The sequence below is a fragment of the Cucurbitaria berberidis genome (genome assembly GCF_010015615.1).
Source record: "Cucurbitaria berberidis CBS 394.84 unplaced genomic scaffold K460scaffold_4, whole genome shotgun sequence".
In the NCBI taxonomy this organism is placed as follows: domain Eukaryota; kingdom Fungi; phylum Ascomycota; class Dothideomycetes; order Pleosporales; family Cucurbitariaceae; genus Cucurbitaria; species Cucurbitaria berberidis.
In genome coordinates this window covers 4,785,614-4,808,050 of record NW_024468938.1, presented here as the reverse complement: position 1 = coordinate 4,808,050, position 22,437 = coordinate 4,785,614, and the positions used below count along the sequence as shown (strand labels likewise).

The window sequence follows — 22,437 nt, the reverse complement described above, 5'->3', positions numbered from 1 at the left end:
TATAGCGCAATAACATCCACATTCATTCAATCGTCCGCCTGGTAGCCAGACTGTTGACAATATACGATCCGAACACACGAACGCAAAAAGGGTAACGAGAAAAAAGTTTATTGCGCCAACGCCAACGCTAAGTAACAGGCAAATATACAATATAGCGGAATACGAACTAAATGGTATCATGAATTTCCGCCAAAAACCCCAACCCTTTTTCGTTTCCCTTGTCAATATCATCTTTTTTCTCCAACCCATTTACCCCAACGCCAAATATATGTGTGAATTTGGAGTTGCGACGAGTATAATATACCCGCCCTTACTCTTCTATCTATCTAGGAGGAGCCCCACCCGTAGTAGCAGCGCCATCAAGCGTATCAGGTGCAAACGTCCCGTCGCCAAAGTACAGAATCTCGTGTGGTAGGTACTCTAGGTCCCAGGGCATCATATCTGCTCCGAGAACTGACATATCGACGTCTTGTGTGTCTATGACCATGTCGCCGTACGCGGTCTGTGACGCGGTGGCATAGGCCCCGAGAGTGGGAGAGAGGTCGTTTTGTATTGGTGGTGGTGGTGGTGGCGGCGGCGGCGGTGGCTGTTGTTGGATGGATGTGGATCGCGTATAAGATGTGGTTGGTATCGGCGTGCGAGTAGCAGACGGCGAAGCGCCTGAGAAGGGCGAATGGAGGTTCAATAGTAGATCGGCGTCCGACACGAGCACGGGGTCTGGTGAAGGGACACTGCCGAAGACTTGGTTTGGCGGTGGAGGCATAGTAGTGGGGTTAAAGTGTTGGAAATTAGATGGCGAGGGCAATGCTTGTGCCTGTTCGAAATTGATCGCCGGCTCTGCCATGAGGGACGCAATCGAAGGCTGATTACTTGCCGGTGATGGCTTCGACTGTGCAACTTTTGCTTCGCCCCCGTTGTTGTTTTCGGAGCTGTACATGACGGCGACGTGGGTGGATGGAGAATTCATGGTGCCAGTAAGTGACCACCCTATGGCTATACAAATGGTTAGCAAACATGTAATAAATGGCGCATGCCTAGACCTACCCTGACTGGGGTGCACCATTGGAGATCCGGGTATGGTAGGGGTTCTCGCACCCTTTCTGATTGCTGCAGCTAGCTTCGCTGCCTCCCCATCCGGGCTTTGCGCTGTCAAATACGTCCCCCAGCTAAGTTTGCGCCGCCATCCTGGACTCGTAAATGACGGTTCTGGCCTCGGTACCTCTAGTGCACTCTCCATCTCTTCCCTGGTATAAAGCAGTGGGTCCCCGACACCCGTCACCTTTTGGTCCAGTACGGTCAGTATGTACTTGACTCCAGCCCAGTACGTCTCCAGAGCCTTTAGGGAACGATAGCAGCGCTGGTAATTCTGGTTCGCCGCTGAAGCGAGCAGCGTGTGCTTTGCGGCTTGCTTTTGCTCGCGATCCTGAGCATGGTTGTGGCGCTGGTTGTTAATTGAATTTGGCATAGATATCTTTTTCCGTTCAATTTCGGCAGTCGAATCTGGGGTTGCAGGTCGGGATTGCGGTTGAGATGATGCTGAATGAATTGCTGTCTCTTTTAAGAAGGCGCATGCAGCAATGTATATCGGCTGACTGAAGATGCTGTTAGTTTCGGGGGAAAGTATTTAGTATAGCATTGGGACGTACCTAGTAAAGGGACTACCCATTCCCGTTTTTGCATCGATGAGCTCAGTGAAAGCCAAGATGTCGGCAACAGTTTTTGCCGAAGACATGGACAACTCCCTGCTGTTAGCAGCCAGGGATTGCGGGGTCCCCTCGAATGTCTTGAGTAGTGTTGGTTGATGCAGGAGAACGATAAGGGTGTGGAACCAGCAATGGAGCAGGAGAAAGTTGGCGCCTTGGTTGAACTTGACGTATTGCTGGAAGTTGACGGCATTGAAATGCAGCTTAGGCGACAAGTTCTGATAGATTATGGTCAAACGATCTTCCAAGGCGCCAAGTTGCTTCTGCAGATCGTCAGTTATGTCGGTAGCGTATCGTATCCTGTTGAGCAAATCGGTTACACGGCCATAGAGGTGAATGATCCTGATAAGAGCCGGGAACGGTAACGGCCAACCAGAGGACGTGTCGACCTCATCTAGTGAGGGGAACGAAAGCTCAATGTCGCTATCGTGTAAGGTAACTGGTCGTCCGGTGCCTGAAGAGATGACGCGGTCGAGGAAGAAGATTGACCAAAAGGTATCGAGCCTTTCTCGCTCTACGGCTCTTTGTTCTTGTTCCTCTGGGCCTGTTTCTGGTTCATCACGCGGAGTGCGCTCCACCAGCGATGGCCGACGGCTCTCAGTGTCGGCTTTGACAGATTTTGGCGTGGGGCCATCGTGGCCCTCGTATTTCAAGCCTTGGAGTGTTTGCATGCCTAAATCCTGCGCCATCCGAATCGCTATACCTAGATACATCCATAGTCCACTGTCTCGACTGGCACCAAACTCATCGTAGGCGAGCAGGAGCGCAGCCTGTACCACGGCGACGCTAGGACACGGAAATGCATCTGGGATGGCCGACTTGGCTCGTAGCGCAAAGGCTTGGCCATATTCTGAGGGCTGAAGCTTTGACACGGCGCCTTCTCCATCCTTGGGCTTGGGCTGGTCACCGTTGCCTGTCAGCATTGGGTGGGTAGAGAAGCGGGCGGCCAGGGCGCACACGGCGTCTACAAGAATTGCGTCCACCTGCTTTTCCTCAAGGTCACGCATGAAGCGATCGCGTTGTAGAAAGGGGAAGGAGCAACCTAGATGAACGAAGAAGAGCTTGCATAGATGCGTTATCAACGGGCTAGGAGACATAGTAGAGGCATCGTAGACGGGTATCTCCAGAGGTGTGCGAGCTTCGGGTATTGGTGGCGAACCTACTGATGGTTGTGCAGGCGAAGACTCTAGGGGGTGCTCTGCTAACATTAGCAACGGTAGCAATGGTGAAGGCGGGGTCACGCACGATCTGACGTAGTTTGGCCACTTCCGTGCTGCTTGCCTCGAACCTTTACGACCATCTGCTTGAAGCCTGGCATGATGGCTGTAGGGCCAAAGTAGCGGAAGTAGGGCATCCTATTGCGCGTGCTGAGGCTCAGCCCATTGCTGCCTGCATTGTCGTCGCGTCTAGGCGTGGGGTTGAGAGTCGAACCTGGACTTTGTGCCATAGTCGATACAGTATGCGACAATGGCGGCCGTGTCAGATGGGGGTCGATTGGTTGCTCGACCTTGAAGACAGGTGGATTGCTGGAGCCATGGGTCGCCTTCGGGACTGCCTTGTTGCCCTGTCTGGTCGCATCTTGGGTGCTGTCGTCTCCGTAGCCGGCGCAATCGTGCTTGTTCTGTATACAGGTCCCGCATTCTGGCCGCTCGCCTGTCGTCTATGTTAGTAGGTGGTCTTGCTTAGTTGGTCACGCGCATCTCGTGGGGCTGCTCACCCGAACAGCGCGTCTTCTTGCGACGGCAGGTGAGGCAAGCGGAGTTTATCCTGCGCCTCTTCGCGTAGGGGCCATCGTGGTTTGTCACGAAGCGGATAGGCTTTTGACTCATGAAAGCAAGCGCTTGGCCGGAGGTAGATCAGACGGATGTCGCCCACATCGGAGGCCTACACTCGTGGCTCGAGCGGGGCTAGGTCGAGACGTGCTTGTAGTGAGACGGCGGGGATTCTGCAGAGAAACGGGGATAGTTGTGGAGCAGCGAGTGCATGTTCGCAGGCGTAGGCGCTGGCGACGAGCGATCGGCAGAGTTGCTGGTGCTGGAGCTGGTGCTGTGCTCGGTCGGCAGGACCCCGAGAGGAGGCGTGCATGCAGGGTGGACGGGAGTGCTGCGGAGAAGAGACGGGGGGTTGGACAGATGCGCTATGTGAACCGAGCGCAGCCTCGAAAAGTCCACGGGCGGTCAATACAACATCTACCACTACTAGTGAATTAACCATCCCATCAGCCCTCCTCTTCTTTTTGTGCTCTGGTGTCCGCCATGGAGTCAATTCGCCCAGCACTTGCAACGCTGCGTCTGTCAGCCCCGCGAAGAGCCTACCGCCCCCTCTATCAATGCCTCCATACCTCTGCGGCTCGACGAGCAACGCCATTGTCGCATCCCTCAGTGCCTGGTCCTCCGCCAGAGACACCCTCGGCAGAGCCTTCTGATGCATCAGCTCGGGTTGCGAGGAAGAGGAAGCAGGCGGACATGATGAAGCAGGCTCGCGAGATGCGCGAGATCTATTCACCCTCCAACAAGCCCAAGAGCATGCTCGCGAAGCGCTTCTGGAAGGACGTCCACGTCAAGGAAGGCGAAGGTGAGGACGCTGCATCTGGCACAGCTGCACTGTACTGACGTCGCCAAGGTGGCCTGCAGGTGTTCCTCGACCACAGACCTGTTCGCATGTCCAACAAGCAGGTTCTCACCGTCCCCCCATCCAAGCACCAGCTGGCTACGGCCATTGCCCTCGAATGGGACCTCCTTATGAGCGCCCAGCAAGCGCTCAAGGCCGACTACATTCCCATGACCTCGCTCGCCGCACGCGCACTTGACATCGAGGCAGCAGACGCCGCAGGGAGGACCAATGTCAGGAACGATATCCTCAGATACATGATGCGGGTTCTGGCTACCGACACGCTGCTTTGCTGGGCCCCAGAAAAAGTCTTGAACGATTCTCTGCAGGATGGAAAGACGCTCAGGGAGCTTCAGGAGGAGGTGGCCACACGCATCATTTCCTACCTCACGACACATGTCTGGCCAGGCGTCGAGATCGCGCCGACACTTGACCCAGACAGCATCATCCCCGTAGCGCAGTCAGAGACGACACAACAGGTGATCCGCGGATGGTGTGCTGGGCTTCCAGCCTTTGAGCTCGCTGGCCTCGAACGCGCAGTGCTTGCTTCCAAGAGTCTACTTGTCAGCGTTCGACTGATTCACGAATGGGCCGAAGCGTTTGCGCAATCGCCAAAGGCAACTGACACGGCTCGGTTCGGCATCGAGGAAGCGGCTGAGGCGGCGAGCTTGGAGGTTCGGTGGCAGACTACGCAGTGGGGAGAGGTCGAAGATACGCACGATGTCGAGAAGGAGGACCTGCGGAGACAGCTTGGAAGTGCCATCCTGCTGGTTAGCGGTCAGTCTTCGTAGTGGAAACGAACGCGTAAGACGATAATGTATAGAATATAATAGAGAACGCTGAAGGCTCTCAGTATATTATGTAAAGACTCTGTCTACAAAATTCGTCGAAGCCACCCAGGCTATACTAAGAGGTAATGAACGAGACGATCATAGTGTGCTTGGGCGCATACACTTGAACAGTAGCTACGCCGTTACATTGATTGTTTCAAAGCATCTAACGTACGTTTCATTTTACTCCTCTCGACTGTGACGTTTGCTGGTAGCTGTGAGCTGAGGTGTGCGATGGTCGTGTCTTCCACCGTGCCTTCCGTCGTGACTTCCTCGCCTTCACCCACTTGCCTCGAGTTACAAAGCCACATGTGCGTCATAGCTTAATCGAATAGCTCTGGAGAAACTTAACCTCTAACCTCTAACACTCCTTTCTCTGACGTGTGTTATAATGGGGCCTATCGTGTACTCTGCAACCTGAATCCGTGAGTGTAGCCTTGGTGCCTGGGTTTGACAGTGATTGACTGACCCTACGACAGAAGCGTAAGTGACTTCACCTCTCCTAACGTCTTACCATCCCAGTTCTCTTTTCTATGTTGTCGTAGAAGCTGGAACGCAAGAGCTAGGAGTGAAGCCCAAGCAAGCATGTATTGATCAATGTTACTCGAGACGATTACGGCCAACGACTACCCTCACGGAGACCGAGATACTCCGCCGACGTACCGAAGACTGAAATACGCAAGGGGAAACAACCAATAGGCATATCGTCAATGAAGGCGAAGTTATGACTTACGCGTCAGGAATTGTAGTCGACACGACACACGACATCGAGCATGTGCTCGGCCTCACATAGCGCGTCCCTCGGACCCCGCAGCACTCCTTCACCACACCCGACGAGTATATTTAGATTTTTAACATTTACAACTCTTGATTTGTGGGTATGCTTCTACGGCTCAGATTTTGTCCATTTCATTCTTCGCAAAAGTACGACATTTGTAGTTCGCATGCTAATAGCATGCTAACAGTTGACGCTGCAGGTGAGCTAGTGGTGCCACGGATGTGATTCGCTGGAGATGCGATTGAATGACGGAGGAACCTTGGAAACCAGTGCCCCCCCTCTCGAGGTCGAATAAAGTCACCCATAGACTGCTCGCCTCGCTGTCCTCTCTCATGCCGACTTGGAATACTCGAGCCTGTTGACATAGCCCCCCCGCGTCTCTTGGCTGCTCAGCATTAGCCCGCGGCCAATTACGCCGTTATGGAAGGGTAGGTGCTCCGCTCCAACCTGGCTACATAGCTGCCGCCATGGCCAGAATTGAAGAATAGAAGGACTCGGAGAGACTGACTATATCCACAGACACAAGCGCTCCAAGTCCACCAAGGTCAAAGCTCTCCTGTCGCGCGTATCTTCGAAGAACGACATAACAGACGAGTCCCCTCCAACATCCTCAGGCGCCTCCATGACCTCGCAACCGCCTGCGGGGCACCACCGAAGCCTCTCCAAGAAGCACCAACCCCACCTCTCGACCAACATGTCCAGCTTGAGCACTGCGCAGGACGGCTTAAGCCCCCCCTCACCAAGCTTTGCGCCGTCACCAAGCTCGCCCACGACCAAGCCCAGCTCGATAGAGCAGTCGGTGAAGCTGTTCCGCGTCTTCGAGTCGCTGCGCAATGGCGATACAGCAGCCATCTCCAAGGCCATACGCGAGCAGTCGGCGCCGGCAGAGAATGAGGACAGTAGAGCATCGCTCACTCTTCCCAGCGCACGCACAGAAGGTACATCTATACTCCACCTAGCCATACAATGCGCCGAGGTTCCCGTTATCGAGTTTGTCTTGTCCAACACCACCGCGAATGACGACTCACCCATCGACGTCAACGGTCGCGACCGTGACGGTAATACCCCGCTCCATTTGGCAGCAACCCTTGGGCGGACTCCCGTAGTGCGAATGCTGCTCGACCAGCCTGGCATCAACGACTCCATCACCAACTACAATGGTCAGACGCCTCTAGATTTAGCTCGAACGCCCGACATTTTCCAGCAGCTGCAGCTCGCGCGGTCGATTTTCATCGACACTAATGTGAAGCGGATACAACAACTGGTAACGGCAGGAGATATGGAAACGCTAGAGAAGATATTGCAAGATGGCAGGATCAAGAGCACCCTCGACGTCAATGGCGGTGAACTTGCCACAGATCCAGTCGTCGTCGACGCTGGAGGTACTCTCTTGCATGAAGCAGCCAAGAAGAAGGACGTGAAACTGGCCCAACTTCTGCTGCTCAATGGAGCGGATCCGTTTCGCCGTGATCGCAAGGGCAAACTTCCTCAAGATTACACAAAGGACGACCGCACACGCGCCATCTTGAAGCGCTCGCCTGCCGCGGCAGCCGCGCAACGAGGCATCCAAGAGAAGACTATTCTTGCAGGCGCGTCACCGGGTGCGGCTGCAATGGACAGTGGAATGGGCGTTAAAGAGTCCCGTGAGATGAAGGGTTATCTTAAGAAGTGGACCAACTACACAAGCGGCTATAAGCTTCGATGGTTTGTGCTTGAGGATGGTGTGTTGAGCTACTACAAGCATCAAGGTACGCTGTTCCTGCATGTTTATACACGTTCGATGGACTGACAAGCTCAGACGATACTGGCTCTGCATGCCGTGGTGCCATTAACATGCGCATAGCGAAACTGTACATGGACCCTCAAGACAAACAGCGATTTGAGATACAAGGCAAGTCATCGGTCAAGTATCACCTCAAAGCAAATCACCAAGTGGAGGCAAAACGATGGTATTGGGCACTGAACAACGCGATTCAGTGGGCTAAGGACGAGGCGCGCGAAGAAGAGAAGCGTGCCACTCAAGATCAAGAAACACTCAAGCAAGCCAAAATCGAGCAGATCAAGGGCGAGGGTGATGCTTCGAGCCTCACCAGCTCCCGCATGACCAGTTCGAAGAATCTTGCTCCTTGTAAGTTGCCCAAAGCTCACTTCAGCCACGTACTAACAAATCCTCAGCCACTTCACTAGGCGTTCCACTCACGAGTCAAGATGCCACATCTTCAAGAACCGCGGTTAGTATGACAGAGGATCCTGGAAGTGCCTACGAACCCAGCTACTCTGGTCCTGAGCTAGGACGAATGGTCAGCCATTTAGGCACGACTACAGTGGCTGGCGACGACGATGACGACGATGATTATGACGACAGCAGCAGTCACGAGTTGAAGCCGCAAAGCAAAGACGCGTTCAACATCACAGCTCAGTCCGCGAAGCTGCAGCTGGAGCTACTAACGTCGGTCTCTGCAGCATTGCAATCAGAGAAGAACAAGAATCCAACTATTCAACTAGCAGATCCGTTAATGCTGCAAGCTCTGGCTTCTTACGACTCGGCCATCGGCAACCTCAAAGGTCTCATTGGAGATCTGTTGCGTATATCAAGAGATCGTGATGCTTATTGGCAGTACCGGCTAGATCGCGAAGCTAACGTGCGGCGTATGTGGGAGGAAAGCATGGCCAAGGTGGCGAAGGAGCAGGAAGAGCTTGAGAACAAACTAGACGAATCCGAGCTCAAGCGTCGGAAAACAAAGACAGCGCTACGAGAGGCTTTGGAAGACTACGAGCTTACCGGACCCGGACCTGCTGTCAAAGATGATGAGGATGAATTCGTCGAAGTGGCAGAAGACGCCGAGCAGCAGAGATCGAAACCTAGCCAAAAGGTAAGGAGAAAAGCTACTTTCGCAGACATTGCTGCCGACATTTCGGAGTCTGAATCAGAAGATGACGAGGAGTTCTTCGACGCCGTCGGTGCTGGTGAGGTCGAAGTCGTTGAGATGCCGGCTGCAAGCCCAGGTTTGGAGGAGACAGAGATTCCACCATCCACCGAAGACTTGTTCGAAAAGAAACACAGTGAGATCGCCACTGCTTGGGCTGGATACGAGGACGGTCCACGAAAGAAGCTCGCCATGGATGCGGATGAGAGGCCTAAAATCTCGCTTTGGGTATGCTCACTCTTCTCTAAAACGCGATAGCAAAGACACTAATTTGCGCCAGGGAATCCTTAAATCCATGATTGGCAAGGACATGACGAAGATGACTTTGCCCGTCTCATTCAACGAGCCCACCTCGTTACTTCAACGTGTCGCTGAAGACATGGAATATACCGACCTTCTCGACACAGCAGCCGAGCGAGCTGACTCTACTGAACGACTACTTTACGTTGCGGCTTTTGCTGCGTCTGAGTATGCGTCAACTATCGGGCGTGTTGCCAAACCGTTCAACCCACTTCTTGCCGAGACATACGAATATGCCAGGCCAGACAAGGGTTATCGCTTCTTCATTGAGCAGGTCAGCCATCACCCACCGGTCGGTGCTGCTTACGCCGAATCGAAGAAGTGGGACTACTATGTAAGCTCGTCAACTTCCCATAATGTATGCCAAACAGCATCTAATGACCTATAGGGCGAATCCGCTGTCAAGTCCAAATTCTACGGCAAGTCTTTTGATATCAATCCGCTCGGAACCTGGTTCTTACGCCTTCGTCCTACTTCCGCGGGTGGGCAAGAGGAGCTATACACATGGAAGAAGGTCACCTCGTCCGTTGTCGGTATCATCACTGGGAATCCAGTTGTCGACAACTATGGCCCAATGGAGATTCGAAACTGGACGACGGGCGAAGTGTGCCACCTCGACTTCAAGGCACGTGGATGGAAGGCTTCGTCCGCATTCCAAGTAGTTGGAAAGGTCCTCGATGCTCAAGGTCGCGTACGCTGGTCCGTTGGCGGACGCTGGAACGACAAGATCTATGCTCGTTTCACGCCCGGTTTCGAGGACGCCGACATCGACAAGGGCGGAAGCAAAACCAAACACGACGAAAGCAAAGCCTTCCTCGTCTGGCAAGCACACGAACGACCCACCGGTATTCCGTTCAATCTCACTCCCTTTGTGGTCACTCTCAACGATATTCCTGATAAGCTACGGCCGGTCGTTGCGCCTACGGATACAAGATTGAGACCTGATCAGCGCGCCATGGAAGATGGCGAATACGACTTTGCTGCCACTGAGAAAAACAGGGTAGAAGAGAAGCAGCGTGCGACGAGACGGCAGAGGGACGAGAGAGGGGAGGAGTTTGTGCCCAGGTGGTTCACAAAGGGCCGTTGCGACACGACAGGAGAAGAGTACTGGGTGTTCAATCACGAGTACTGGAAGACCCGAGATAGGGTGGCTAAAGGTGAGACGAAGTGGCAAGAGGAAGGTCTGGAAGATATCTTCTAGGCTCATTGGCTCGGGGGTAAGCCTGAGTTTGAATGAACTGTACATCAGGCACAACCATAAGGCACATACATAACGATTTACACATATTCTCTTTTCTGGAACCAAACAAATACTACTCGTATACTGTCCGCTTGATCATACAAGACCGTGCACAAGCAACGAGAATTACCTGATCAGCCCATGTATTTCCCACTTCCCTCATCTCCATCTGTACTGAGTTCATCGAAATCCGTATCAGAGGACAGCTCATCATCCGACGAGGCTCGGCTATGGATAACCGTAGCAGGCGCGTTAAGCACTTGTTCCAGGGTCGCACCTGCAAAGATAGCATACTCTCTATCCCCATTGACCGTATTTTCCATCTCTTCAAGCTCTTGCCGCTTCAATTCGGCTCTTCTCGTCGCAAACTCCCGTCTCGTCTCGGCCAATCGCGATTCTAGCATGTCTTTGTTACGTTCCAGCTCTTCAATGGTCAATTGCGTTTGTCGCCGTATCGTGGAGATTATGTGCACATAGGCGTCGTCCTGGACTAGCTCGATCAGCGACTCGGCATCGTTGATGAACTGTATTGCTCTATTGGCTGTGAGGCGGAGCCGATGGACTGTCGCGTGGCGAAGTTGGGTGATTGAATTGAGCAGGTCGGGCAAAGGCGTCCTCAGGTCTGCTAAGGCGCCTGGGTCGAATTCTTCTTTATGGACAAGTAGCACTCGTGGCCACCGGTTTAGCTCAACTGCTTCCGCGCAATCCCAGCCTTCGTTTTGTAGGATGCCTCCTAGCTTCTTCTGGGCGAAGATATAGAATGCCTTTTCGAGGGTGTGTTGCACTCTGGCGAGAATTCGATGTTGAACATCAAACGGGAGGTAGACGGGATATAGCGATGCTACAACGGTGCTTGACTGTGGTTCCTGGGGTTTCTCCGTCTTTGTGGCTTTGCCTGGAGGAACTACTGAATTTTGTAAGTATGTATGAAATGGCGTTGTATCGCGGAAATAACACACTAGTTTCTTCGTGCTCAACCTCACCACCACTTGGAATCCCGCTCTCGTGGCCCGAAGATTCACCTTGATGCCCTTCTGTAACACACTGGATAGCCGCATCCTCATGTTTTGCAGCCGCAGATTCAGAAATGGCTCGTTCTGCGCTCTGGTCCGGCGAGACTTCGAATACATCCGGAAAACGGGTTTTCGCTTTCAAGGTAGACTCGAATACCTTCTCTTCTAGAAGAGCTTTAGCAACTTGACACAAGCTGTCTAAACTGTGCTGTTGAATAAGGATTCGAATGTTGGCGAGGCTTTGATACTTCTTAATCAATTTGAGGATTGTCTTTTTTTTGCGGATTTGTGCATCTTGACCCTGAAAGATCCCTTTGAGCGCTAAATATACTAGCTTATCGTCCGGTAGGTTCTTAGCCATATTTGGTGTGAAGTGAGAAATAGTTAGAGACGCGCGCTGTAGAGTTTTGTACTTCTGAGCCGTTTTTAAGGATAGATTGAGGATGGGAAGTCCGATGTTGTTTGCGGTAACGAGAGAATCCCAAATTCCGCATCCGTGCTTTGAGGTACTCATCTTGTGTTACTTTGCATTTACTTCGAGGACGATTGCGTGCGGGTAACAGGAACAAAGGGTGTGATAAAGCGCAGTCCCAACAAATCCAACTCGGATCAATCTAACACCATTCATTCTGGCCAACAATGCGTGAGTTGGTGGTATTTCACGAAAACAATCTACGTCATTTCATTCACGATGAGAGTACATTGGACCCTGTTTGCAGTTTTTAATGTACACCGCCGCCTCTGATTCGATTCTGATATCAAGGTTGCACGTCGTCACGTGCTTGATACATTCCACAGTTTATTGCGGCCGCTATGCGCTAGGTACTAGTATCATTTTTCATGTAACTCTATTAACTACAGAGGCCTCTAATTTCGCTTCACACGGCTTTCTCCTTTTTCGTTAGAGTTGATAACTTCTTTCCGAGCTAAACGCAGATTGTGTACGCGAACCTTCAACCGTGTGTAACCAACTCACTATTTTAATTTTTGGTGCTACAGTCGCTTAGTTGAGTCTATTAGTAGAAATCAATGTAAGCAGGCAAGTATCTTAATTGGGCCATCCTGTATCAAGTACTTTATAACAGACCCCATTCAACTAGCAGAGCCTATATATGTTTAAAACCTAACTTTACTCCTGTTGGTAGATTTGCGTTGAGAAAGACAATTCGCGATCCCAAGGCCTCTGTCACACAACATGCGGGTACCGTACCCTTCATCAGCCACTTGTTATTTCTAGCAAAAGGTACAGCTAGCGCTCTAGAGTAGACATACACAGTTAAATATATCCGGCTTATTAAGCGCCTGATGGTTGTCGCGTCACGCCTGCATGCTGCACGTAGCACGCTGCACGCTGCACGGTCATTGCTTTTTATTTGTTGTCCTTAAACTGCCTGCCATTACAATGTTTGTGCATTGGCTTGGCTGTGCAACGATACCTTAAACCTTGCCCCACCAACACCTTCACTTCTTTTCTTTCCCCACAAAACTCCTTCGATTGACCGCTACGCAAATATCCCGTGAGCAACGCGATCCGGTGGCGACATTCACTTGGGACATCGTCATGTTTGGCCCAGTCTACTTGGATGTTTTAACCTTCTTCTACCCAATAGGCAATACACCTGCAGTATGCCTCACTCGGAATTTGCCACGTGAGGGTCAAGGCGACATCCTTCTCTTGGGCTGCGGTGATGTTCGCAACGTGTTGTTTACTCTATACTCCGAGCAGACCACATGTAAGTTCAAGATCACGATGAAGTCCGCAAGACTGACGCAGCGTAGCTCGAGAGCTTGACATCACCTGCTGCGATCTCCAGGAAGCCGTCATTGGTAAGTTCAAATGAAGCATACTCATCCAACTTACTAACAATTCAATGTAGCCCGAAACATTCTCTTGTATTCGCTTGTTCTTGACGACTCGGACGGCGCAAATCAACCATTCATTTGGAATACCTACTACCACTTCTACCTGGATGAGCAATCTCTCAAAATCCTGAACGATCAAGCGAAGAAACTGGCATCCTTGTCTAATTCAATGCGCGAGTGGCATGATACAGCATACGGTCGTATTCTACGATTCTGTGACTCGTCTACACTCACTCGCGTACGAGCACTGTGGAGGTCATACTCCATGCAGGATTCAGCGCAAGAGGCAAAGGCCGATTTCAATCGCCTCCTCGAAGCAAACTTGCAGCGCGCCAGAGATGTCAAGGCATACTATATTAAAGATGGCTATGTAACAACGGCAACACGATCTGCCGCTCCGCTTGGGGTTCAATCTATGGAAGCCGCGCATGAATCATACCAACACTATTGGAAGCATGGAAGCACAAGCCAGGATCCCAAAGTGCTTGCGGAGACCATTCATCCGAATCCGTTGTTTGCCTACCATGTTACCGAATCGTCAACGCTTCACTATGGAACAGATCCGCTTTTAGGCTTTCATCTTGCGACAGCACTCGCGCCACTGGCAAAAGGTTCTCCCTTCGCACATAGTTTTTCCAAGAAACCCACGCTTGTCAAAGTGGTAGAGGCAGCGCAGCTTCAATTTGGAGCGTGGTGCAAGGCCCTCAGACTACGGTCTGCGGAAACTCTGACCATTCGGTTCTTTGCAGGAGATGCAATTGCATTTGCACGTGCTTTAAATCACGCCGATGTGGCTGGAGACATCCAGTCTGCGAATATTTATCGGGACTTCTATCACCTAGAACCGATCAAGCTTGACGATGCGGAGTATAAGACCGCCCAGGGGGCGCCTCTCTCATTCACGGTGATCGACACGTCAAATCTTATCGATCATCTAGGAGCTGTAAACCTTCTATCAGCGACGACACCTTTACTGAGAAACGAGGTCTCATCTAGTCTGTATACAGAGTCCCTGGTCAAGCGAGAACGAAACCACCGGGCCTATACCGACTCTCTCCTCTGCGGTGACTTTTCTACGATGTCATTGATGCTTAACCTTTTTCCGATTGAATACTGGACTAATGCATCAAGCTTGTCTTCAGCCGACGAGGTGATCTTCGACATCGCCGCGCGCCTCAGTGGTGCCGAAGAAGTGGGGCAGATGCGCATCAGGCTGACATGGAAGCGTTTGATACTGCCTCGATATGCAAAAATGGGGGTAACAGAACGAAGATTGCGATTCAATGAGGCTGACTTGGCTCACATGCTTCATAAAGTCTATCAGACTATGTTCCAACACGAGAACGTGCAATCGCTCTCCTCGAACATGGATCTGCTAAAGTTGAGCAGAAGCTCCATATTGCATTACCACCGTGGGAGTTTCGCAGTCTTTCTTCGACTCGTTCAAAGCCGTGCTATCGTCGATTGACACAAGGTGATGGACCAAACCCTTCACCTTATCGAAAACGATTCAACGATCATAATGGGCAAGAACTACATCCAGGAGCTCTACCTTTGCCTTCACGTCATGGGGTTATATTCCGTGGATATTTTTTCGCTAAACTTCTCGCCTCCCTCCTCAGTCAAATCTTCCAGTGGAGACGGAATCAGCAAATGGAACGACCTTCCAAGAGTAGTTTGCATCACAATGAAAGTTCCAAGGAAAGCCTTAGTAACGTTGACCGGCCCTAAACCTACCGAGATCGGCACACCGATAGCACATTGCCTTGTGCAATCGCCTTACTCATCCAACGCCGGAAGGTGGCAAAATATCTTCTCTGCTGTCCAGATTGTATTCGGCAAGGTCACGACAACTGGCATACGCAATAGCAACAACTTCGCAATTGAAGTCGAAGAAGATGAGCTGAGGTGGAAGGGTACCTCTCCCCTCGTTGTGTCATTCCACGCCCCCTCCTGGTTCCTCCTAATTGAGCCACAAGATGCCGTTGTAGCTTTTGGTCTACAGAGTACACCTCATAGTTCGCAGAAATTCATGCAATCACTCGGGCTCGAGATGAACGTGTATACAACGACTCTGGGCAATGAAGAACACGTCTATGTCACGAAATACTCGCCTAACCTTTCTGGCACTGCGTCAATTCATGGAATTAGCAGTCAGAAGCATAAGGCACTACCAAATCAAGAGACCAGAACCACAATGACAGCCAGCATCATGCGATCCCAAGGACGCATCTCTTCACTCACTGGTCGTATTGATCTGCTCTCGAATAATCTCAAGGACATGTTGAAGAGCGGTTGCGCTTTGCAGACAACCCAAACCGCGCCTTGCGAAGTTACCATCTCCTCCATGGACGACAAAGCTCGACTACAGCTCCAATTCCCAGTTCCAGTCGTCGGGAACAACAGCAAGACGCGCATCGCAAGAAAGTCCTCCTATGTGGAGGTAGAAGCACCCATCCATGCGAAGACGTGGCTATCCTTTCCTGCATTCATCTCTTCTCGAATCTCGGACAGTGGAAAGACATGCTTATCCAACATGCATACTCTTAGCTTGGACAAACTACCAGTACTGGACACAACGAACAAAACTCAACTCGAGTGGCTAACAACGCACACATCTGGGATGTTATCTGGTAGAGAACGCAGACTACGTGAGGAGTCAAAGGCTTCGACGCGCATCTCAACAGTGGATACGGCAGACGCCCGAGTAAGCTTCAAAGACTCATTGTTCTCTCTCTTCATGCGCTTCACCGGATTACAAGGTGATCAATCAAAGGTTTTTGGGCTAAACGATCCAACCGGCGGCGGCGTTCACATTCTCATTTTCGTCTCCTGCATGAGACTCGATATTGGGAGTCAAACTGTCGTACTTGACACAGCGGTATTGCCTCTCACCAAGAGCCTGGTTTCGAAAATTGGGAGCTTCTTAGCGGCAATATCAAACAGAGGATTTTGCTCTATCAAGGTGGATGGCAAAGAACTCGATCTCTGGAGGCAAATCCTTCCATCCTTCGCAGAGCGCTGCAGGACCTGGGAACATCGCTCCTCTTGTGATTATACCAACGCAAAGAGTCAGCGGACTAAAGAAGCAAACGATGTCTTCTGCTCTTGCGGGCGCGGTCTTCTGCCAAAGGATTTTATCACGGGCGTTGCCAATTGGTCTGATGTGGCTAGATATACCACGAGAGCGGCTATATCTCCCATCTTCTCGGTTCCGGTTGTTGATCCCCCGTATGAAGGTTTGCCAACACCCGGGCCATCAAACACAATGAGCTGCAGGACGTGTGGCAAAGACGAAGAAGCTCATGGGGGGAAGCTCCTCAAATGCAGCGCGTGCCATGAGGCCAAGTACTGCTCTTCTAAGTGTCAACAGGCTGATTGGAAGAAGCATAAAAGCTCTTGCAAAAAGAAGAAGAAGGGACTTTGATACTAGGTCCCTTAGAACTAGGGCGGATCCGATCGATTGGTCATGGGGATGTTACAGGGAGAGGGAAAGTGTCCAAGAAGAGAGTTCGTCAGCGTCAGGATAGTCGTGAATGTGATCATTGAGCTTTTAAACCTCCGAAGTAACATCAGCACCTAGCGTTTTCATAAGGCAACAAAAGTGTGTTCTAGCTCCCGTAACAGCCACAAGTATCCACAATGCCCAGGTGGTACCTAGAAAGGAAATTCAACGTGCTCAGAGAATTCTCCCCAGTTGAAAGAAAGCATTTTCTTGATTTGCTTGTTTTCGTTAGTCTTTTCGGTGCCGGTTTTGCTGCCAGCCTTGCTTTTGACAATTCTATCAGGTGTTAGCATGCTTCTTCACGTGCATGGGAGGAGACTAACCTTGTCACAGTACCAGCGACACTTGCACTGTGCGCATGCCAGAAGAGAGGATCGCTCAACGCCACAGACATCGCACTTTCTTGGTTCAGTGTTCCCGCAGCTCCGCATGCGTATTTTTTCGCTCAGAGAAAAGAGACTCTCCAGGGGCATGTCAAAGACCTGGCAGATCAGCCATCGGCTTAATATCAAAGATTTTTGTCTTACTTCGATGGTGCTCGTACTTTCTTGCCGAATGCCCACTGACATGTCCAAGAAACCATGCTGTTCAGCGTATAAAATCGCGACTGTGCGGCCATTCTGGAATTTGCTCAAGTCCAGACGACGGTCATCCTCCTCGATGTAGAAGGATACGGGGAATTCTTTTCCAGATCTGTCCTTGACCCACAGTCGTAATCGGAAAAGGTAATCCACCTCCGTGATCTGCGCGAGGAAACACCAGTGTCGCTTCGGATAGAGAGATATCCTTCATTCAAGGAGTAAAAGTCCATACAAGGAAAGTTCTCGTGAGGACATTCGTCAAAAGTTGGAAAGTAGCGTTCATCCAGAGCGAAGCAAGAGGTCTATATGAGGGTGGTTAACCGTGAAGATATTGTGAGAAAGCGATGAAGCCTGATCGAAGCAAGAACTAGTTGCCAAGGATGTTGGGTGGGGGTAGATATCTGGTGAGAGGCCTGGGGTCCTTGCATTCCGAAGGCAATCAATTGGATGTAGAAGGAAACACAACGAGTGGAATGCTGCTCAAGACGATCCGAAACAAAGGTCAATGGCGACACATGCTAGTTGGCATGTTCACCATTGTCTCACAGCACCAGCGGCGCATATCTATGTTGCACAGGAATTTTTCAATGTCCTTGCATCCAGTTGACCGATAGGCAATACCTTCTGCAATTATTCGCCAATACCAATCTTCCACTGTCTCGAATGAAGAGTTGGTTTACCCGCAGTCTCTCTCCTCTAATGCAAGAGAAGGTTTAACATGGGCTTTTAAGCTAGAGTCGTGTTTTCCAAGGCTTCCCTTAATTTGCCGTCAGCGAGAAGGACGTTCTGATAGTAAAAGCAATCTAATTCTGACCTACAAATTAGTCGAAACATCTACAACCGCGATCAGCCATGCAAGTACTCTTCCCAGTCTATCTACAACTCCACTGGAATCTATATCAATCTCAAGGACCATCACCAAATTTACGCAATCCAAGAGCAGAATAGAGGCTATTCAATTCAGCTCTCCTCGTCGCAAATTCCAAAGTTGGCCATGAATGTGTGAAGGTTTTGGGTTGTTGCAGTGCACGTTTCGATTGTTCCCATTAAGTTCGTATGCTCATCTCCGTCGTTACAGGGAGTGGTATGCTATGGCCCGTTTACCAGCGGCGTCGCAGCCCTCATCGGCAACCAAGCTCATGTGCCCATATTCCTTCTCTCTAATTCCACATGCGCCCCCTCAAAAGAGACCCGGCCAGCACTTTTCCTTTGGCCACGAAGTCTGATCGTGACTGAGTGCGTGGGCTTCAAGCTGAGCTATGTTCGTGTTTACAATCTCGCGGCGACAATTCTGGCACTATTCCACCCGCAGTTATTAGCCATGGCAACTTCCTTCTCCGCTTCGGGCACGTACAATCGACGTCGGCTTCGGTGCCTTGACGGGTAGCCCATTTGCCTTGACCGGGGCGCGGGTGCCAGCCTTGTCGGCTTTTTTGTGCTCTCGCTGAATCTGCGTGGGTTGGTAAGTTGGGCTGCTTTGAACGAGGGAGGGGAACATACTCTGTCTTTCTTGGAAATGGGCATGGTGGCGGATGTGAGGGTGCGTGTAGTTCGGTGTAATGTTTGAATGAAGTTCTAAAAAATCGCTGATAAAGCGCACGCCAATGAGACGGCGGGAGCTGGGCTTGGCGCTGCACCCTGAAAATTTCCCTTGAGCGCCAAATATACTGACTCAGGGTCTGTCTAGTAGCCTCTATATAACTAGCGTAACATCAATCTATGATATAGTAAGGCTTATTTTTTATTAGTAGCATTTATATGTAACAGGCACGTGCCTGAGTTAAAGCCTTGGCTAGATAGCCTCAGATCTTAGGAGGCATAACCAAAGTTACTCCGGAATCGGCCCGGAATTAGCCTGGAGATTGTCTAGAGTATATAAAGATAAAAACCTAGCTTTCTCTTAGAAAAAGCTTGTTAGTTAATTTATCCTAATTATTCTCGGTAACAGTCTCTTGATCAGCCCGTTACATTATAAAGCTACTAATTTAGAAATAAACTACTTAACTACTAGAAAGAAGATACTACTATATTCTACTACTAGTATTAAGCATAGTGCTATAACCTACAAGTTTAATAACTAGCTAGGTATATAATGTATCTTTTTTTCTACTAGGTAATTAATTTAGGTGTTACTATTATTTTGATGAACTACTTACTTAGATAATACCCACCGCTCTCTGTAGTTGCAGTTGCACAGAGTAAAACGCAAACCATTGTAACAGGATCGCCTCTACCTAAGTTCCAGGCTGTTTCTACAGGACTTAGGTGCCAGTCCTCGTCCTTTATGTCGCGAACCATGTTCTTTCGTCCTTCAGTCCATTCTACTCTTGTAACAGCCTCGCGCCCCACATGATACAGACCAAGTACCCCAGCATCCTGCGTCATAGCTTTGAACTCGTTGAAGAGTGCTTCTGGTGGTGTTTCTGTGGGCCGGCTCGTGAATTCGTAAGGAACTCCGGACGGAAGCCAGCGTTCAGCATAGTATCTTCCAGCTTCTGATACGCTCACTGGCTGTGAGATGTCATCTTTTTCCAGCATGATCTCGCCTTCTAACAATCCGCAGTGCGTATGCACGAGGCAAACACCGAAAGCGTTCCCATATCTCGATAATAGCTTTGTTAGGTCGAAGAACACCTGTTTTCGATTCGTGAAACGATTATTTGCTTCCAAAAGCGTGGGAAAGGCATTGTAGGATTTCCAAAAGTGTTCCATCGTTGTTCTTCTCAAACGCAAGAGAGATTAATGTCTATAAAGCATGTGTCTATCCGAATTACGTGGTGCGGGGTCACAACCTATACAGCCTGAAACTCCACCCGAATGCATGAATAATATTGTTCTGCCAATGAAATCATTGCTCCCTATCGATGGAGGTATGATTTAGGAAGTGCGGCAATATTCGGATTCGTCATGTTTGACGCGTTGCCGTTACTCGCCAGCCCTTTGTTCAGCCGTCCCACCTTTATTGGATACCATCAAGAAGGCGCGGAATGGTTGGATGACCTGGAGGCTTTCGACCGGTCAATAGCCCGCTCCAGTTACAGACGTGGCGAGCACTAGCATACATTTTGTGTGATCAAAGTATTCGTAAACCAGGCCTGTTCTTGTTTCGTGGTATAGATCTCAAGTCAACAATGGTACCGGTAAAAGCCACTTTATGCCAATATTGCTCAAGAATCGTCCCTATTAATCATGAAGGACACACTACGCGACCATTTCACGCGACCATGTCAGTTTTGAGGCAACAGTCCGAGCGATGCTATATTTGTACGTATATCTGGACTCATCTGAAAGCAAAAGTCCTTGAACATGATTCTTTTAATAACGCTGCACTCTATGTGAGGCTCAAAGAGTCGAACGTATCCAAGGAAGACGTAAGATGGGCACTTCTTGAGCTATCCGTTCGTCAGTCAGTTGCTGCGGGAGAGGTTGCAAGTATTCATACATTCTCCGTTACGACGTGTAATTCGAATTGTAAGTAATTCATATGCCCTCTCTTCATAGTGTTGACTTCAGAACAGCAGCAATAGGTCTACGCGCTCCGTGGGCCTCTTCAGCCTCGGTTCAAGACAAGATGATAACCATAAAGAGTTGGTTGGATCACTGCGAGTCTAGCCACGGCAGTCGATGTATGCCAAAAGCCAAGCAAGTTCCACATCGATTGATCGAAGTTGGGGGGGATGGAAGTACTCCTAAACTCGTTCTCAGCGAGCAGATCTCCGCCCAAGATCAACGATACACTACTCTCAGCCACTGCTGGGGGACAAGTCTACCTATACGTACACTTCTGTCAAATATACAATCGTACAGTCATCGAATCCCTCCTCAAATAATCCCTCGAACATTTGATGATGCCATCCACATCACGCTTGAATTAGGGATTCGCTTTATATGGATAGATGCCCTATGCATTGTTCAAGACAGTGCGAAAGAGTGGGAACAGGAAGCCGCAAAGATGAAGGATATCTACTCAGGAAGCGTTCTCAACATAGCAGCGTCTGACTCGTCTGGAAGCGAAGGCGGTTGTTTTCCGATCAAGGATTCCGTCGTCCAGACGTTTCATTTGGCTCAAGTTGAAGGTCCTGAGCTTGTTGTAAAATTGCAACCCGGAGATACTCGACATCTCACCAAGCAGACGATTTTGAGCTCTCGAGGCTGGGTACTACAAGAACAGCTTCTCTCTCACCGAATGATTTCCTGTATGGGTGACGAATTGCACTGGGAGTGCAGTGAAGCTTATGAAACAGAAGCTGGCGTTCATTTCAGTGATCATACTTCTGACATGCGTGGCGTTCCTAGAATGTACCAATGCCCAGCCAATCTTCAACAGGACGGCATGTGGAGAAGCTGGATGGTGAACTTCTCCGAACGTAAATTCACTTTCTGGAATGACCGCTTGCCTGCACTATCAGGGATTGTTGAGAACTACCAAGAAATTACTGGAGATATCTCGATCCTTGGACTCTGGAGGCGCTCGATTATCCAGGACTTATTGTGGATCAGAATGGGTCAGATCTCACTGAAGCCTGCTCGTGAGATCGGACCAGCTAATCTTCCATCATGGTCCTGGCTTTCGTGTCCCTCTGATATCAAATTTGATATCTGGCAACTCACCAAGAGGGTTCGTCAAACTGATCGTTACGTAATCGTGCACGACCACTGCGAGCTGATGGACTTCTCGGTGCAATGGACAGGGGTTCCCTTCATGTCGACTGTGAAATCAGCGTACGTGGTTCTTTATGGGCCAACTGTTGAGGCTACTATTGATATTGAAGAAATATCAAGACAGCCTAACCCACCACCTTTTAGGCTCATATGCTCCAATAAACACATTTCCTGTTCCGGGCAATTTGACCGCGGTAGGATCGTGCCAGGTCGATATTACTGTCTCTCGTTACGATCTAGGGTTCATAGCCAGACAAATGTCCGGCGAGACATTTTCATGATACTTCAAACTCATTGCGGGTTCATTTATGAGAGAGTCGGTATAGGTTGCGTTTATGAGCCCGGTCTTTTTTCAGAAGCGATCTGGAAAAGGCATTTGATTCATTGAACGTGGTATTTCTTACAAATTAACAAGGATATCATTG

General features: G+C 50.2%; 9 protein-coding genes across 9 annotated transcripts; 4 read left to right on the top strand and 5 right to left on the bottom strand.

The window, feature by feature from the left end:
* Positions 1-31: 31 nt before the first annotated feature.
* Positions 32-3,659, bottom strand: K460DRAFT_164367 (pathway-specific nitrogen regulator). Its single transcript, XM_040926907.1, has 5 exons — positions 3,421-3,659; positions 2,949-3,356; positions 1,647-2,901; positions 1,045-1,592; positions 32-993 (listed from the first exon to the last, which is right to left on the bottom strand). The coding sequence occupies exons 1-5, from the start codon at positions 3,530-3,532 to the stop codon at positions 323-325; spliced, it is 2,994 nt and encodes a 997-aa protein (XP_040787013.1). The 5' UTR covers positions 3,533-3,659; the 3' UTR covers positions 32-322.
* Positions 3,387-4,298, bottom strand: K460DRAFT_164378 (uncharacterized protein). The gene has a single exon (XM_040926908.1). The coding sequence runs from the start codon at positions 4,131-4,133 to the stop codon at positions 3,588-3,590; it is 546 nt and encodes a 181-aa protein (XP_040787012.1). The 5' UTR covers positions 4,134-4,298; the 3' UTR covers positions 3,387-3,587.
* K460DRAFT_369300 (F1-ATP synthase assembly protein) lies at positions 3,968-5,308 on the top strand. The gene is made up of 2 exons (XM_040933936.1): positions 3,968-4,277; positions 4,326-5,308. The coding sequence occupies exons 1-2, from the start codon at positions 4,169-4,171 to the stop codon at positions 5,102-5,104; spliced, it is 888 nt and encodes a 295-aa protein (XP_040787011.1). The 5' UTR covers positions 3,968-4,168; the 3' UTR covers positions 5,105-5,308.
* A 717-nt stretch (positions 5,309-6,025) lies between these two features.
* K460DRAFT_343827 (oxysterol binding protein 1) lies at positions 6,026-10,483 on the top strand. Its single transcript, XM_040931230.1, has 6 exons — positions 6,026-6,349; positions 6,441-7,669; positions 7,720-8,049; positions 8,097-9,076; positions 9,129-9,482; positions 9,537-10,483. Exons 1-6 carry the CDS (start codon positions 6,342-6,344, stop codon positions 10,347-10,349), a joined length of 3,714 nt encoding a protein of 1,237 aa, XP_040787010.1. The 5' UTR covers positions 6,026-6,341; the 3' UTR covers positions 10,350-10,483.
* A 171-nt stretch (positions 10,484-10,654) lies between these two features.
* Positions 10,655-11,738, bottom strand: K460DRAFT_238546 (uncharacterized protein; the record flags this gene model as incomplete). Its single annotated transcript, XM_040927299.1, has 2 exons — positions 10,655-11,229; positions 11,375-11,738. Coding segments are annotated over 2 exons (939 nt in total), but the record flags the coding sequence as incomplete, so codon positions are not given.
* Positions 11,739-12,962: 1,224 nt separating this feature from the next.
* Positions 12,963-16,691, top strand: K460DRAFT_358043 (uncharacterized protein; the record flags this gene model as incomplete). Its single annotated transcript, XM_040932079.1, has 4 exons — positions 12,963-13,134; positions 13,181-13,228; positions 13,279-14,676; positions 14,887-16,691. 4 exons carry the CDS (start codon positions 12,963-12,965, stop codon positions 16,689-16,691), a joined length of 3,423 nt encoding a protein of 1,140 aa, XP_040787008.1.
* A 1,468-nt stretch (positions 16,692-18,159) lies between these two features.
* On the bottom strand, positions 18,160-19,056 carry K460DRAFT_369295 (uncharacterized protein). Its single transcript, XM_040933935.1, has 3 exons — positions 18,851-19,056; positions 18,705-18,800; positions 18,160-18,647 (listed from the first exon to the last, which is right to left on the bottom strand). Exons 1-3 carry the CDS (start codon positions 18,872-18,874, stop codon positions 18,531-18,533), a joined length of 237 nt encoding a protein of 78 aa, XP_040787007.1. The 5' UTR covers positions 18,875-19,056; the 3' UTR covers positions 18,160-18,530.
* A 442-nt stretch (positions 19,057-19,498) lies between these two features.
* Positions 19,499-20,062, bottom strand: K460DRAFT_379386 (uncharacterized protein; the record flags this gene model as incomplete). The annotated part of the gene is made up of 1 exon (XM_040935160.1): positions 19,499-20,062. One exon carries the CDS (start codon positions 20,060-20,062, stop codon positions 19,499-19,501), a length of 564 nt encoding a protein of 187 aa, XP_040787006.1.
* An 859-nt stretch (positions 20,063-20,921) lies between these two features.
* K460DRAFT_288157 (HET-domain-containing protein) lies at positions 20,922-22,400 on the top strand (the record flags this gene model as incomplete). Its single annotated transcript, XM_040929029.1, has 1 exon — positions 20,922-22,400. The coding sequence occupies one exon, from the start codon at positions 20,922-20,924 to the stop codon at positions 22,398-22,400; it is 1,479 nt and encodes a 492-aa protein (XP_040787005.1).
* Between the last annotated feature and the right edge of the window lie 37 nt (positions 22,401-22,437).